The sequence below is a fragment of the Talaromyces marneffei genome, chromosome 8 (genome assembly GCF_009556855.1).
Source record: "Talaromyces marneffei chromosome 8, complete sequence".
Taxonomy (NCBI): domain Eukaryota; kingdom Fungi; phylum Ascomycota; class Eurotiomycetes; order Eurotiales; family Trichocomaceae; genus Talaromyces; species Talaromyces marneffei.
The window spans coordinates 553,193-569,099 of NC_072355.1; the positions used below are offsets into that span (position 1 = coordinate 553,193).

Genomic DNA, 15,907 nt, shown 5'->3' on the forward strand with positions numbered 1-15,907 from the left:
CTCGTCGCCTGCTAATTTTCTGCTTTTCGCATGCGCAAGCTCCTTCTCAACTGGAAAGCACAAAAACAAGCCGGTTAATCAAGCATTGGATTCGTATTACAGCATATTCTCTCTGTCGATATCGAGTAATAAATTGAGTTGTTTGTCGTGTCCAGAGTTCGCGCCGTTTCTCACGGAAGTGGGTTTTTTCTACGGAATTTGGGGGGACGGCGCCAATATCGAGCTTGGTGATTGGCTACGCTGAGCAGTTGGAAGTGGAGAAAGTCGAGGTTTGCCAAATTAGGAAATAAATAGATCTTGAGTCTTGATTGCTGTTGATGTTGCAGTCATCAGAAGAGATTTTATTTTGTATTGATATAAACGTGTATTAATTATGTTCTATCTTCTGCATCCTGACCAAGAGAGAACTCCATAAATGCATTGTATATCAATAGTCCAAACACCAAAGGAATGAGAAGTAGGGTATATTTTTGCACGATTAGAAGCGGTGACTCTTTTCCATGAGTACGAGCAAATACCGAGATTATGAAGTGTCCCGTTGTTGTGGCTGTTGTTGTTGTTGACTCGAATTCGGCACTGGTCGTCGATTCGGTACGCCAGTACTTATTACTCGACGAGGTTGGGGTGTTTGCGAAGGCGTAAATGCTGGCGGTGGTTGCTGTGTTTCAGCCGGTCGATTGGCATTATGGTTACTCGTGTGACCCTGTGTTTGACCAGACTGCTTGTCTTCATAGATACTATCTGCATATGATATAGGCCGTAATCGTGGCGACTGGGGGAGCATATCGATGGACTCGGATGAATCACGGGAAAATGAGCGCGTAAGTTCTTCTCCTTCTTCATCGCCTTCATGATGATAGTGGTGGTCATATTCACTGTGACTAGTCTGAGGATCAGGAAATGGTTGTTTGGTATCACCCACCGGCCCTGAGATGTTACGGCTTCCTTGAAAAGCTGGTGCGGGCGTTTGATAGTATTCTCCGCGTGGGCCATCTATAGGACTAATCATATCGGCCATTGCATCCTCGTAGCTTGGCGGTGCGTCGTCGCCTTCGAGAATGTTATGAGCGGCCATTTCGGCTGGTTGGTTGGATGGTCGTGGTGGTTGTGGTGGGGGATTATTATCGTCGTATCGAGATTGTTGTCGGCCGAGTTGAGCATCTTTCAATTTCCTGTTGGTGGCCATGGCTTCTATAAGAGCTGGTGGTGGACGAATGCCGGAATATACTCTTACGGCCAGCCGTAGAGGTATAACGATGACTTGCGGCTGATTCGCATGGTCAGTCCATTTGTTCACAAAAGGTTTAGGGGAATGTCTTACCATTGATCTTCCCGCCGGTCCATGCGACACCCCGACTCGTACTTCAAGTTCATAATGCCGAGAAATATTGCACGTCTCAAACGAAGGCGCAACATTCGGTCGCAGCGAGAGTCTATTCCATAGGCTTGCATCAATCTGCCATTCTTGTCCCACTGGATCTGATGCTGGACCAATAAGGACATTCATATTGCTTCGACTCAGTATCAATATACTAAGCGGCTCTGTGCGCACTAGATCATGCGCTCTGATATTGGTATAGCTAATCAATTCGATCTGAAGGAGTTGTAAAAACATCGGCTCGAAAGTTTGAGATTTCTTCGTGACAATGATGCGTAAGGGTATAGTTTCGTTGCAGGTCAGAATCGGAGGATTGGGTAATCGTGCATCAACTGATACTCGTACCGGATCAGCGGTTGAAAGGGGCATGAGAGGTGTGGATGACTGTTTGCGAAAGATCCCGCCCTTTTTCAGAACTGCTGGGGGCTGCTGTCTCATAAATTCGTGCTGACGCCTGGCGTAGGTTTCTTCGTTGGGGTTACCGTTTCGCGGAGGCTCGATGGGGAGGAAATTGAATCCTGCAATCTGTTATACACTTAGCAGCCGAATGAACCCTCAAACGAATGCGAGACGACTCACAGATCGAATATTCTCTTTATAAAACTGAGGCCGAACAACAGTCGTTTTGACGTAGTATTTAATTTCCGCCTCGCCCGGAAAGGTATTCAATGAAGGGGGTAGAGTCTTTTTAACATGCACATATGAATCCCGTGCCACTTCGACTCGCAGTCCGACCATGCTGAGGTTGGTCATCATTGAATTCTGGTTGCTGCAGGAATTGTTGAACGGGAACTGCATACACCATTAGCCAATCTTCTGCCCAAAACAGACCATCTGTAAACCGTACCTTGAACTCGAACGGATATTCATAAACACCAGGGGCGAGCGTAAACGCAGCATTCGGAGAGCTATGTTGAGCGATATCCGGGCTCGGAAAGACGGCTTTGACTTGATATAATATCTGCACATATAGACTGTTAGCACCTCAAACTACTACGTAGACATTTGCAATAGCAGAACCCACCTTATGCACTTCTATCTCAGCCTTCTTCTTATCCCGATCATTGCGTGGCGTCAACAGTCGCGTCCGACTTTCTCCTTCAAGCTTGACATGAATCGCGCTGATGGCGGTGTCAGAATGCAGCTGCAGCACCACTCGTCCGGTGATATGGTCCAAGTTTGTGAAATGGCTATGCGGTTTGTCGAGTTTGATGGTTGCTGCCATATTGGCAGGAATGGCAAGAATGGCACAGTGGACGACAAATGGTGGGGAGGTGAAACAAACAAATTAGAAACAGAAGAGCTTTGGCAATTTCCAATTAATAACAAAAGACAAAATTAGGGTAAATATATACAATTGAAAAGTGTTGCAGCCTAGTTATCAATCCAGCGTGCCATGAGCTCTGGAATATAGCTAACTAATCGCAAACTGACAATTAATCGATAAGAGCAGCTAGGTTGGATGAATGACGTTTTGTTTTTTGTTTTCATTTTTTGAGTGGATTCGTCGCGGGGCCGTCCGGAGTCTGGCCGAATCCCGATGCACCAGGGTTATATTTTCCCTCAGAAAGTTGGTTTGTGCAAGCACCGCACTCGTGAGTAAGCAGCTTCCTCCTTATTGTCTGGTTACAATTAGTATGTGGCTTAGCAAATGCGAGGCATCAAATGCGAGTACGAGCGGTTCGTCTATGCAAAGCATTGGATGATGATTACGTTGTTGCCTTGATGCCTGCAACACTGAATCTAAGCCACATCGTCGAGATAGTTACCCCTGAATTTGTAGACTGTAGTTTAGGGAGCTGAAACTGTTATGCAAGTTTGAATTCTTGTTTTGGGGACCTGTTGATGGGTCGGCATGCAGTATATACAGAAGATTGGGTATGTGATAGTTAGTAATATACATGTTGTACAGATTGTTATAGACCTTCCTTTGCCAGCATATCTATCCAGGTTAGCAGGTTCAATCACGAAGAACGAGGTCCACTTGCCTGCAATACCCAAATAGAACGCAATTGCATTGAACCTGAAACGGTCAGACTTGTCATGTGCATGCGGAGAAGACGATACTCACTTCCTTTTATTCCCCGTCAACTCACCCACCATCCACTGGAGGCGATTGGACCAATTGATCAAATCCAGATGGCTCACGCCTACAAGGGTACCTTTATAGCCCAAGTCGCCGCCCCATTTACTACTGGCAACGCTGACAAGGCCGTCATTAGCGCCTTCGACTTCTTCCAAAACCCGATGGAAGGGTCGGAAGATGTTGAAGAGACCGGGTTGAAACATTGCGCCGTAGGAAAAGTACCTACAAGAATTAGGTCATTTTCGTTTTTTGAGGGGATAAACAACGCACCGGACATTATCATTGTCTGGCACATTGGGATTGAACTCGTCCTGGAGATATTTTCGTGTCAATTGGCTGAATGCCTGTGCTTCGGAAGTGATCTTATCGATTGATTTTGACAGTTTCCGCAGCCGAGTTACTTATCCAAGTCGAAATTAGCCAGGAAGCGAAGGACTGCTGAAAGTTGAATGGTACATACCATGGGCATCAACACGCTGCATGAAATAGTCGGCAATCACAGAGCCTAGCCTAGTCAGTACAGCTCGACGCAGATGGAAAGGCAAATCGTACCTCTATGGGGAGTTGCAATTGTTGTCAAGGACCGGACTTGAAAGTCTGTCGGCCGCAATTTGCTAATCATGTATCGGGAGTCGAGTCCTCTATTTGATCAGTATTTGACAGACTGTTTCTCAAAGACGACTCACCCCTGACGCACGTCAACAAGATTCATGAATTGAAATGTACAGCCAAACTTACCATGCTATGCCTATACGAAACACCCATATCTAATTAGAACCAGCAAGTTCACCACGATCGTCCACACTTACGCAATGATATTAACATCACACCCCTTCGCCTCAGCCGCAATATCCTCCACCAAAGCCCTTGCCCGATTCTCAATCGATGCATAAGGCGGCACCGTCGTCGTAATCACCTTGATCCCTTTCATGGTCAAGGCATCCTTGATCCCATGCCAATACTCAATGGGCGGGAGGAAGGAACCCGCCAGTTTGAGTTCGGCGAACCCTAACAAACCATGGGCCAGGACAATGGCATTTTTGGGACATTCTATTCAAGGTAAGCATTGAATATAACACAGTAAGGACCAAAGGAGCAATACGGTAGTCTTCTTGTATATTCGCGAATTTGTCCTCGATTAGTTGTCCCAGGCTGGAGAAACGCGGGTCGGTCTTGTCACCGTGGACATGTTTGAGGGCACATGGTGTAGAGAGGGTTCGGAGGTGCCTTGGAGAGCAATTCAGTCTAGCTGGGTTAGAGACCGTTGCTAGCCTCATAGCAACTACGGCACGAAGTGTAGATAATCAATGATAATGAGTAGTGGTTTAATCGTAGTTCTCGAAGGGGTGTCCGCTCTCTCTGGCCGTTCCCCGGATAGAGCCTGTTCTGCCTGATAAATCAGGTATCAACGTCAAGCATCAAATTAGCAAAGGGCAACCTCTGATTGGCTGAAATTGGGGGGGCTGTCTCATTCCGACGTCATCGCTTCAATTCATCTCGTCCACCACTCTGGACAATCCTCGACGAGTCTGACTATTCTGCTAGTACTCGAGACAAAACAAGGCATGAAGAGCTCAGCTCTGCGCGATGCACTTATTCTGATGGGGCATTGCTTCATTCGTTCCAGTTGACTTGACTTTATTGTCCTTGTTGAGGTTTCCTAGACAAACAGACATACACACATACATACATACATCAATTGACATCACATACACTCATATATCAAGCCTCAAGCCCACGATTCATTATATCAGCGCGAGTGCATCAAACCAAGTTGTCTTGCTAAGAGGCCGCCGGCCATCGGGCCCGAACAAGACAGATTGGTCATGATTGGAGTACCCCGCTTGCATTCTTCAATCTCTGTGCCAGCTTATACATCTCGTCCAAATCCCTGGTTGCCCAATCGCGGTCGTGCATATCGTCATCCTCCCGCTTTCTCTATCATCCGCTCGTCCCCCTTCTCTTCTGTTAAATCATCCTATTCAACACTTACTGCGTCTTGTTGCAAGTGTCGACCACGCTGCTGTCTCTCAGGGAAAGGAACTTGTCGCTGTTGTCGTTTTCCATTCAAAATACCGGTACCCCGCAACGATAACCCTACACAACTTTACAGCAACCGCCCATTGTCAACATCATCCACAATGGCCACAGAATATAAACTCAAGGACATTTCGTCCCTTCAGGACATTCCGAACTGCGAAAAAGTTGAATCAGAGGTCGAAGGCGTCCCCGGTGGTAAAGTGCTCGTTGTCAGACTAGACGATAAGTTTCACGCTATCAGTCCGCGATGCACTCATTACGGAGCACCCTTGAAGTTGGGTGTTGTTGCGCCAGACGGTCGCATTACATGTCCCTGGCACGGAGGTGCGCCTACCCTTCCTTTTGAGCAATTCAATCAAAGTACTGATGTTAGTAGCATGCTTCACCGTCGCCACGGGCGAAATTGAAGATGCGCCAGCCCTAAACCGTCTCGGCACATTCGGAGTCTACGAAAAGGAAGGCGCAGTATACATTAAAGGCGAAGAAGGCAGCATCAAAGCTGGACAACGAGACCCGAACCTTAAATGCTTCGTTTCTACTGACGAGAAGGTTGTCGTTATCGGAGGGTGAGCCCCCATCTTTCTCTCTTATCATCTGGACAGCAGACTGAGTATAAACAGAGGAAGTGGTTCCATCGGCGCAGTCCAGACCCTGCGCGAACTCAACTTCAAAGGCAGCATCGCCCTCATCACCAAAGAACCCAACTTGCCCCTCGACCGTACAAAACTCTCCAAAGCCCTGATCGCAGATGCATCCAAAATCGAGCTTCGGCCCGCAGAATGGTACTCCAACGCCGGCATTGATGTCGTCCACGACGAAGTCACCTCGGTCGATTTCCAAACAAAGTCTGTTTCAACCAAATCCGGCAAATCGTTTTCCTACACAAAACTTGTCCTGGCTACAGGTGGCATCCCTCGTAACTTACCGCTTGAAGGATTCAAAGATCTGGGGAACATCTTCAAGCTCCGCTTCGTGACAGACGTGCAAAGCATCCTCCGTGCATTGGGCGAAGAGAAGAAAAAAGTGGTTATAATCGGCAGCTCATTTATAGGCATGGAAGTCGGTAATGCGCTCTCCAAGAACCATGATGTGAGTATCGTGGGTATGGAGAAGGCGCCTCTTGAGCGAGTAATGGGCGAAAAAGTCGGCAAGATTTTCCAAGGTCTTCTCGAAAAATCCGGCGTGAAATTCTACTTGAATGCGAGCGTGGACAAGGCCACACCCTCATCTTCATCCCCTGATAAAGTAGGCGCCGTCCATCTCAAAGATGGCACAACCCTGCCAGCAGACGTAGTCATCCTGGGCATCGGCGTCAAGCCCGCCACCGACTTTTTAGCCAACAATCCCGCCATCTCCTTGCTACAAGACGGCTCAATCCGCACAGACGAAACATTCGCCATCCCCTCCCTAAACGGCGACGTCTACGCCATCGGCGACATAGCAACATACACCTACCACGGGCCCGGCGCTGCGCCCGAAACCGGCTCGCCCGTACGCATTGAGCACTGGAACGTCGCACAAAACGCAGGTCGAGCCGTGGCACGCTCCATCGTGAATAAACCTTCTAACCCTAGAAAGCAACACAAAGCCTTTATCCCCATCTTCTGGTCTGCGCTGGGTCAACAACTGCGCTACTGCGGGAATACAATGGCCTCCAACGGCTTCGATTCGTTGATCATCAAAGGCGAACCCGAAAACGCGAAATTTGTGGCGTATTATGCCAAGGGGGACACGATTGTGGCCGTTGCGACGATGGGGATGGATCCGATTATGGTGAAAGCGGCGGAGTTGATGAGGAGGGGGAATATGCCGAAACGAGCTGAGATTGAGGCGGGCATTGATTTGTTGAAGGTTGATGTTCCCGGGCGTGTTGTTATATAATTTACCTGGCTAGTCTGCATAGTGTCTGAATGATAAGTTCGGTTTAAGATAAACTATTATTTATTATATTGATTGACGTAAATGGCATATATACATATATAAATTTCATCCACTTCATCATCACCGTATAGACATGTCAAAAAGAAAGAAAAGCCAAGGAACGATAAGGGGGTATCATCAACTCGGAAAAATCATAAAAAAGAATATGCACATAATGAAAATTATAAAGACCGTATACTTCATCCTTCATCAGGTTGGTTGATATTCAAGTATAAGGAAAAAAGAGATGGCGGGAAGGGATTATTCCCGCAAACTCTCATCCAATAACTCTCTATCCAAAACATGTGCATGAATAGCCACCTGCTTCGCCGGAAGTGGGGTGGACACAAAGCCTGGTATGGGGCCTTTCTGGTTGATTCCAAAGCCACGGATTATAGGTTTCGGTATTGTCGTTGTACGTGGTTTGTTGGTCGTCGTCGTTGTAGTGGAGGTAGAGGCAGATGTGGTAGTGGTACCGGATGATATGCTTGCTGCATCTGATTGTTGCGCTTGAATGAGATGATGCTGATTATGCCGTAGTATATCGGCTGTCCATGTCGAAAATGATGAAGAAGGTGTAACTGAAGTCGCTGGGCCGGGCGCAACGCCCCATTTGCCCATGACCCAGCCGCCGACTTTGCGGGTTATTGTCGCTGGTTTTTTGTCGTCTTGTGAGTTTGCGATTGGGACTGGGTCTGAGGATAGAGGAGTATTTGAGTCTGTGCTGGCGGCATCTGAAGTGATGACTGGAATACTAGATTTTGCGGCTACGCTGGCAAGTAATGAATGCGATGACATTGGCTGGCTTGACGTCGAAACAATGCTTGCCTTATCGGCCGTGATGTTTGTAGTCGATATAACAGGCGGAGTGGACGATATCTCAGTCGCGACAGTCACGACACGCTGCGGCGGGCGACGAGGGAGGAAATATCTCGACTCGAATCCCGCGAGCAGCTGTGACGGTCGTTCACGGAGAGTGTGAATATCCATTCCAGAGACGGACAGAAGGCTTTCGTAGGATGCTGATTTTCGCAACGTAGGAACATGCTGTTGCATTGGGTCAAATGGGGTTTCGAAGATATTATCGATAATAGATGGACCTGGTGCATCCTTTGTCTGTTCCTCTGTCGTAGGTTGGTTATTATCGTTCTTATCAACTGTATCCTCCTGCTCCTCAGGTATAGCAGGAGGAAGCCACATCTCATCACTAGTCTTGGTCGGCTGCTGCTCAAAAACATCATCACCAGTGTCAATAACATTTTCACTGTCGAGATCCGGGAAAGACAGCCCAGGCATAGAAAAAGAGCGATTTGAAGTATCCGACAATCGATGACCTTTCCACATCGGCCGTTTTGGAGACATCAGCATGGCCATACTCTCCGGACTTGATGGCCGTGACAACTCGCTCTGGTCAACAATATCAAAAATCGAAGAAGGTTGATACGCTGAGATTGGAGAACTAGCCAACGACGATATTCCAGATGGATGAACAGAGTACCGTTGTGACGACAAGGATGGAGGGATCGAGACGGAGGTTTGGGACATGATTGTTGATACAGAAGATGATGAAGGATGTGCGTTGTGATATGGCGACCTAGGACTATGCATTCCCGATGTCATAAGTGTAGGTCGTCTCTTCTTCGGACGACGTATAGGCTGTTTCTCCTTCTTGGAACTAACCGAAGACGATGGCGAATGATAATGATGATGCACGTGAAACTCTTGCGATACCGGTCGAGGCTCCTTTGCATTGAGCTCCTGGTCTAGTCGCGATCCTTGCGGTCGTGGTGGCTGTTCTGTATCTACATCAACCGGCTGATGATGTAGTATCTGTTCCCGCAGATTCTCAACTTCCTGGTTCGAACTCTCCAGCAACTCCCTTAACTCGACAATACCCATTTGCAGATTTGCATTATCCTGCAATATATCACGTACAAACTTCGATACAACCGGCGTTGTTGCATTGCGGTTTCGATCCATGACCGCCGACGCAGCAGCACCCTTGAGACGACCAGCCGCGCCATCCAACTCCCTCTCCACAGCGCGTCTTCGCTCCATACGCTCAATAATCTTGGAATGTTCCTCCCTCTCCATCGTCGCTTCGTATTCAAGTCTATCCAACTGATCCTGTAGATCGTGCAAGGTCGTCTCGGCCTTTTTCCACCTCTGCACCGCAGATTTCTCATCCTCATGCGTTAGGATGAGCTGCTGCTGCAGTTCCATCTGCTCCGCCTCCATCGTATTCAACTGAATCTCCAGATCTGCCGCCCGCACCGCTGAAGCAGCCAACTCCCTCATCTCAAGTTGCGTCTGCTGCAGCCTTTCGGACAGCGCTTTGACTTCATTGTCCGAAGTCGCGACGGCATTGTTGAGGCCTTCCAGTTGCTCCAGTAAGCGGCGATTCTCTTCGACTATACGCGCATTTGCAGACTGGACTTCTTGTTTGTCACGTTCCAGGCGCTCCATTTCGAGGAGCAAACGGCTCCGATCTGCCTCGGCTTCGGAGACGTATGTCTCGTGCCGTTGGAGCAGAGCCTGGAGGGAGAACGTCAGCGACATTTTGGTCTACTCATGAATGCGATTGCAAGCAACTTCGAAAAAGCGACAGCTCACGAAGCAAAGCAACAGAACATCAAAATACTCCATAGGGATAGAGGACGCATACCTGCCCCAATCTCGCCGCAGTCTCTAAATCCTTCTCCAAATCGCCCAAAGCCACATTGTTATGCTCGAGGTATGCACAATCCCGTCGACCACAGCAGCACTGTAGCGTATCTCCTTCCGAACAATAATTCCTACCGGCTGTAGATGAAAAGGGAATAATCACATTCTCGGATCCAAGTCTGATGGATGTGGGAGGAATGTGCGTGGAGATATCCGAAGCAATAAGATTCGCGGTGGGATTATTAGTGCTGGTGGTAGTTCGGTCATGCATCTCTCGGTCTCCCCCTCTTTCGTCTTCGGCATGCTTGGTGTCGTGGCTGTGGTTCGTCTGCAGATCCATTGGGCCGATGTGTCCTTTGCTTGGTTGTACTGTTGTCCACCACCACCACCACCACCACCTACTCCTACTGTCTATCCCCTCGAGATGAACTACGAGGGGACTCTTTTCGTCTCTTTTCCTTTCTTTTCTTTTCCTGTCCTCTGTCTGCGTTCGTCCAGGTTCGTGCAAATAAGGCGATAACGTCTGAGAGTCGGAAATTAAAAATTCAAGAACGAGTTAGCTTCGGAATGGGGGGAGAGGAATGGAATGTATCGCTTTTTACGTATGACGGTCGGATAACAAAATCAATCAGACAAAAGCAGAAGGCTGGGCAGTCTGGGCGTAATATTACCGTCTTGATTTGTATCGAGGCTATGACGCCATATGATTCAGGCACCCGTTGCCAGTTAGTTGGCGCTAGCCCTTTTCAGACTAGTGCTAGATACGAGCTGTCTTGTGATCCACTCATGCCATACATCTTATCTATCCCCATAACATACTTAGTACGTAGTTAACTTACTTCTCCTACTGATCAAGAAAAGAGTGAATTGAATAATAAATATAATAAATATTAAAACAACTTAATCGATCCGCGTCTTAGATTCATGCAATTCCCAAAACACCTTGCATTCCGGCCTGTGCTTCTTGAGTAAAAAAATAAAAAATTCAACTAGGACAAAAAGTCGCTTCGGATATTGATGAATGCCCCCGCACCGCCATCTTCACTCAGTTCGTTGACTAGGGCCTCAGTCTGTGAGTAGATGGTTTCCAGTGCGGCGGTTGATGATTTTCCGAGTGATACTATTCACGTTAGTACTGGTTATAATAGGATCGTAAAGAGAAAAGAGCATACCCAATATAGCGGCATTCAAATCATCAGCCACTGCAACTCGCCCCGAAGCATCCAAATGATGTCCATGGACCGAAGATCGAGGGTCCGGATACGCCACCAGCGAGAAGATATCGTCGAGATATTGCTTGTCGCCTCCATATTCGTCAGATGGATAATCCATACGTAATTGCTGTCCATATTGTACGGCCTCGGTAAGTAAGTCATGAAATTTGGCAGAATCATCTGCTGTAGTCGTTGGTGCTGATTCTTCAGTCTCCATTCCTTCGCCATCCGAGTATCCATCGTCCACCTCCATCTCTTCCCCACTGTCTTTGACTCTTTCGGTTGTCGCAGCACTCGACGAGTCGCTGCATTTGCACATCATTTCGAGAAATTTTCGACATCGAAGTTTGAAGAGTATATGAGGGTTGTCTTGGAGGACTTTGGGAAAGTATGCGTTTGTATACTTTAATGCTCTGTCCATGTCGCCTTCCAGAATAGCGGCGCGTATTTCTATAATTTCGTTAGTAATTGAGATGTATTGCTAGGCGGGATACTTACTCTGCCGATTTGCTGTATCAATGTCTTCTCCTGGTTCATGTTGATACAGCGACCGCGACTGCCCACTCTCCAGAGTAACAGACTCTTCACGCACTTCTTCCGCAAACGTCCGAGCAGTTTCGTAATAGCCTTCTTGAGCAAGAAACTGAGCCACCAGTTCCTGCAATAGAGCAGCCTCATCCAGGGGAGGTTGAAGGTTGGCAGTGCTTGTTTCACTAATTTCGTTAAGAAGGGCGTGTTTTTCTTTCTACAAATGGTCAGTCATGCATTCGTAAAAGTGGTTCAGCGAAACACACCTTGACCAGGCCGTCAATGTCGTACATAAATGGCTGTTGACCGAAATTGACCCTCACGTGCATGCCATTATGTCTCTTCATGCCAATAGATGGGTAAAAAGATATACTTTTCGATGCCGGAAGGTCCTTGAACGCGGTACCTACACTTGTCAGTTAGATATCCTCAGACTAGAAATAAGAAGAGGGCATACCGATCAATATTCCATTCTTCGTAAAAAAAGTACTTCGCGTCGTAAAATTGACCCCACAGCCGATGGTGTCATTAACAGTAAACGTAGGACCGAACGGCCGGCCTTGACCTTGATTCTCACCGATAAAGGCCTTGCCGTCGTCTCCGTGGTACGCCCATGACTCATTATCCCAACCGGGTAATCTTTCCAACGACGCTCTAGGCGATGAGAAACCGATGGCAATTACTCTGCACTCATATTAGCTCAACTCTGATAATCAGAGGTGGAGGAGGAACGTACGCATCCTTCGGTTTAACCAGTATAGTAGCTTCATAATAGTATATCCCAGCTTCACGCGGCATCGGAAAATCCGACCGTACAGACGCCGCCTCATGATCCGGTTTGTGCACATGGCCCATATACCGCACCTCCATGCCATCATTCGTCAAATCGAGCCCATCATGTCTATCACTCTCATTCCAGCGAGATGGCAATGGTTGCGGCTTGTCTTCTAGAGGAGCGGCGGCGGCGGCGGTGGTGACGGCAGGCTCCTTCTCGACTATATCGTATGTCATGCCGCGATGCGAAGGCGCCATACGGTGGAGGCTGACATGGCTTGACGATGCGGATAGAGATGGTTGTTGTTGCTGTTGTTGGAGAGATTCACGTTGAGTGGCTGCTAGCTTGGAGCGTCGGGCAGATTCCAGTCGAGCCACATATCGGGAGTTTCGGAGGTAGGATGGGACGAAAAAGGAAGGATCGTAGAATGGAGATGACGGTGTTGATGTAGAGGATGATGATATCAATAAAGCTGGCGATGATGTGGTTGTTGATAGACCTGTGCCAGCACTTGTCAGAGCACCTGCACTGGGACTTCTTGTTGCACCAGCGTATTCGGGGATGTTGGCAAACTGCCGGGAATAAGGAGGAAGCCCACTGGACCTCCTCCAGCCGGCGCTCGTAGCGCCGTAGTTCATCTGCATGTCTGCATCCGTGGCAGTGACTGAGGTTGAACTGGGGGTGGAGTTGGTCGTTGAAGGTGATGTAAGCGGGGGATAGGTAGTAACTGCAGTTGACGGGAGAGATGTAGTGGCGGCGGCGGTAGAAGTAGTATTAATGCTGGCGGCGGAATTTCCCGTGTAGTAAGGAATATGAAAATTCAAATGATGAGCGAGAGCAGGAGCAGGTAAACTGGGTTGGTCGTTGGCAACACCAGAGACGACTGAAGCATAAGAGAAGCGACGAGGAGCGGACGGCATGCTGGAAGCGTAAGAGTCGAGTAGGTAAGAGCTCCACTGCGGATCACCGACACTAACACTAACACTAAACACTCAAGACTACGTATGTACTAAACAAACTTAACCAGCAACCCGTTGAAGATGAATCATACCAACCTGATTAACACTATAATACCGACAAGGATGCAGTGAAGGATTTGATTGTGGATTGCAAATTGCACCCCTCGTCCGGATAACACGAATCCATGTTTCCTTCCGTTCTCAACAAGACTACCATATCCGTCCGTCTGTCCTGGGCTATCAATGGGCGGCAATAGACTCGCGTGATCAAGCAGTCTGGTTTATCATTGACGAATAGATTGTTCTTTGATTTCAAATATACATCTGGCCAGAATACAGAATACAAACACTCAACAATACAGGACAAATCACATGCGACAATAACTGACAAGGTCAGTATGTACTTGTACTGTGTCCGAGTGTAGGTAGGTATCAGTGCATATCAGATGCGGGGAAGTCTCTCCCGGTGTGACATTTGTATGACCAAGTCAACTATTCTGGATCAGCAACATGGATAATGGCCTTGCCAAAGTTCTTTCCGGCCAACATATTCACAAATGCTGTACCAGCCTGGTCAATTCCTTCGTCAATATGTTCCTTGGTCTTGATACTGCCTTCAGCAAGCCACTACAATACAACCTGTCAGCCACACACTATTCAACCGGAACTGAGGGATAGAAGACTAACCTGTGGCACACGCTCGTCCCTCTCCTTGACATACTTAGGACCAAAGTCTGGATCATTAACCAAGAATCCCTGGAATCGAATACGTTTGGGGATGATCTGTGTCAGATTTTTGATGGGGTATCGGTCATCTATAAGTCGTCAGTTATTTCCACTAAAGGAAAAAAAAAACAAGACAAGAATAAAGGACTTACCAGGTGGTAAACTATATTGCGACACCATTCCAGACGCGACTACGCAATTAGCATCGTCCAAAACCCAGGAGAGAAGAAAAAACATACTAATCCGTCCAAAAACATTCAGACACTCGAGCGCAGCCGCCAGGTGCTCCCCTCCCACATTCTCGTAATATATATCCACGCCATTCGGCGCATGTCGTTGGAGTGCCTCCAACACCGAAGTTTCCTTTTTATAATTGAACCCGCTATCAAAACCCAACTCATTGACGATAAAGTCTAACTTTGCATCATCGCCCACACTGCCAATGACCTTCAGCCCTTCCTTCTTCGCGATCTGACCTACAATCTGTCCCACCGCACCCGCGGCAGAGGATATAAAAATGGTTTCTCCCTTTTTAGGTTTCCCAATCTCGTACAAACTCGAGTAAGCCGTCAACCCGGTCATTCCCATCGCACTCAGGAAATTTGATAGTGGCAAATTGTACGGATTCTCAACCTTGTTGACGTATGGATGCTGAAGCAACTGCTTGCCAACAAGACTGTACTCCGCAATGTCAAAGAGGCCGTACAGAATATCGCCCTTGCCATACGTCTGCCCCCCAGCTGTGGTAGCACTCTCTTTCCCATCTTCAAGACGCAAGACTTGCACCAACGCATAAGCCGCAATGGGTTTCCCAATCTCAAACGGAGGTGCGTAACTGCTCTTTGTGGGCGGACGCATTCGCCCCCTCATGTAAGGGTCACAACTGAAGTAGAGACCCTTGATGATTGCGGATCCTTCGGGGACATGTTGATTCAAATCAAAGTCTGGGAGGGATTCGACTTGGAGGTGTTCGCCGACGACTGGGTTGTGGGTGGGTAGTTTTGTGTAGATGAGGGCTTTGTTGGAGACCATTTTGTTGGTTCTTCCTCGAGTTATATATGAATGTATATATATATATATATACCTAGGTATGAATTTGGAGGGTGGTAGATGGAGGTATGTATACGGCAGGTGGTACAGAGGGCGAGGCAATTTATATATGTACCCATCTAACTAATCCTAAGGAATTCCGTTGCGAATTTACTAATCCACGGAAATTCTTGTAAATAACTAACTACTAAGAAGAAAAAGAGGAACACCCCACTGTCATCATCATTTGTGCGTTACACTTACATATCCAGATGGTTGGGGACGAGAGGGTGGAAGACTTCCCGATCCGTCCATATGGCCGACGAACCTGGGCGGATGTGTTACTTTAAAGAGGCACGTCCGTAGTTCCTACATCGCACCAAATCGAATCGTTTGAATAGTATTGTCTGATGTGGAACAGTATTGTTGGGATTACCTACGTTGCATTTTGAACCATGTGCCGGAATAGGGTTACTTTCATAGGTCGAGTATATGTAGTCTTTTTTTCCCTGACTCAGTATATAGTACAATCCTTCGACCAAAGAAAACCCACCAGACAAGAATGGAAACTGGGCCGTAGACGAAGAC

General features: G+C 47.7%; 7 protein-coding genes across 7 annotated transcripts; 1 reads left to right on the forward strand and 6 right to left on the reverse strand.

Moving 5' to 3' along the window:
• Positions 1-523: 523 nt before the first annotated feature.
• EYB26_009545 (uncharacterized protein) lies at positions 524-2,603 on the reverse strand (the record flags this gene model as incomplete). Its single annotated transcript, XM_054268795.1, has 5 exons — positions 524-1,267; positions 1,322-1,903; positions 1,958-2,170; positions 2,226-2,339; positions 2,403-2,603. The coding sequence occupies 5 exons, from the start codon at positions 2,601-2,603 to the stop codon at positions 524-526; spliced, it is 1,854 nt and encodes a 617-aa protein (XP_054124770.1).
• Positions 2,604-3,294: 691 nt separating this feature from the next.
• On the reverse strand, positions 3,295-4,086 carry EYB26_009546 (uncharacterized protein; the record flags this gene model as incomplete). The annotated part of the gene is made up of 6 exons (XM_054268796.1): positions 3,295-3,320; positions 3,367-3,401; positions 3,450-3,686; positions 3,735-3,864; positions 3,925-3,969; positions 4,017-4,086. 6 exons carry the CDS (start codon positions 4,084-4,086, stop codon positions 3,295-3,297), a joined length of 543 nt encoding a protein of 180 aa, XP_054124771.1.
• A 60-nt stretch (positions 4,087-4,146) lies between these two features.
• Positions 4,147-4,741, reverse strand: EYB26_009547 (uncharacterized protein; the record flags this gene model as incomplete). Its single annotated transcript, XM_054268797.1, has 4 exons — positions 4,147-4,152; positions 4,203-4,212; positions 4,274-4,514; positions 4,567-4,741. The coding sequence occupies 4 exons, from the start codon at positions 4,739-4,741 to the stop codon at positions 4,147-4,149; spliced, it is 432 nt and encodes a 143-aa protein (XP_054124772.1).
• Positions 4,742-5,605: 864 nt separating this feature from the next.
• EYB26_009548 (uncharacterized protein) lies at positions 5,606-7,385 on the forward strand (the record flags this gene model as incomplete). Its single annotated transcript, XM_054268798.1, has 3 exons — positions 5,606-5,828; positions 5,881-6,070; positions 6,125-7,385. 3 exons carry the CDS (start codon positions 5,606-5,608, stop codon positions 7,383-7,385), a joined length of 1,674 nt encoding a protein of 557 aa, XP_054124773.1.
• Positions 7,386-7,685: 300 nt separating this feature from the next.
• Positions 7,686-10,428, reverse strand: EYB26_009549 (uncharacterized protein; the record flags this gene model as incomplete). The annotated part of the gene is made up of 2 exons (XM_054268799.1): positions 7,686-9,989; positions 10,090-10,428. 2 exons carry the CDS (start codon positions 10,426-10,428, stop codon positions 7,686-7,688), a joined length of 2,643 nt encoding a protein of 880 aa, XP_054124774.1.
• Positions 10,429-11,077: 649 nt separating this feature from the next.
• Positions 11,078-13,525, reverse strand: EYB26_009550 (uncharacterized protein; the record flags this gene model as incomplete). The annotated part of the gene is made up of 6 exons (XM_054268800.1): positions 11,078-11,208; positions 11,261-11,752; positions 11,801-12,047; positions 12,097-12,236; positions 12,288-12,514; positions 12,567-13,525. The coding sequence occupies 6 exons, from the start codon at positions 13,523-13,525 to the stop codon at positions 11,078-11,080; spliced, it is 2,196 nt and encodes a 731-aa protein (XP_054124775.1).
• A 531-nt stretch (positions 13,526-14,056) lies between these two features.
• On the reverse strand, positions 14,057-15,322 carry EYB26_009551 (uncharacterized protein; the record flags this gene model as incomplete). The annotated part of the gene is made up of 4 exons (XM_054268801.1): positions 14,057-14,191; positions 14,252-14,379; positions 14,443-14,481; positions 14,530-15,322. 4 exons carry the CDS (start codon positions 15,320-15,322, stop codon positions 14,057-14,059), a joined length of 1,095 nt encoding a protein of 364 aa, XP_054124776.1.
• Positions 15,323-15,907: the final 585 nt, after the last annotated feature.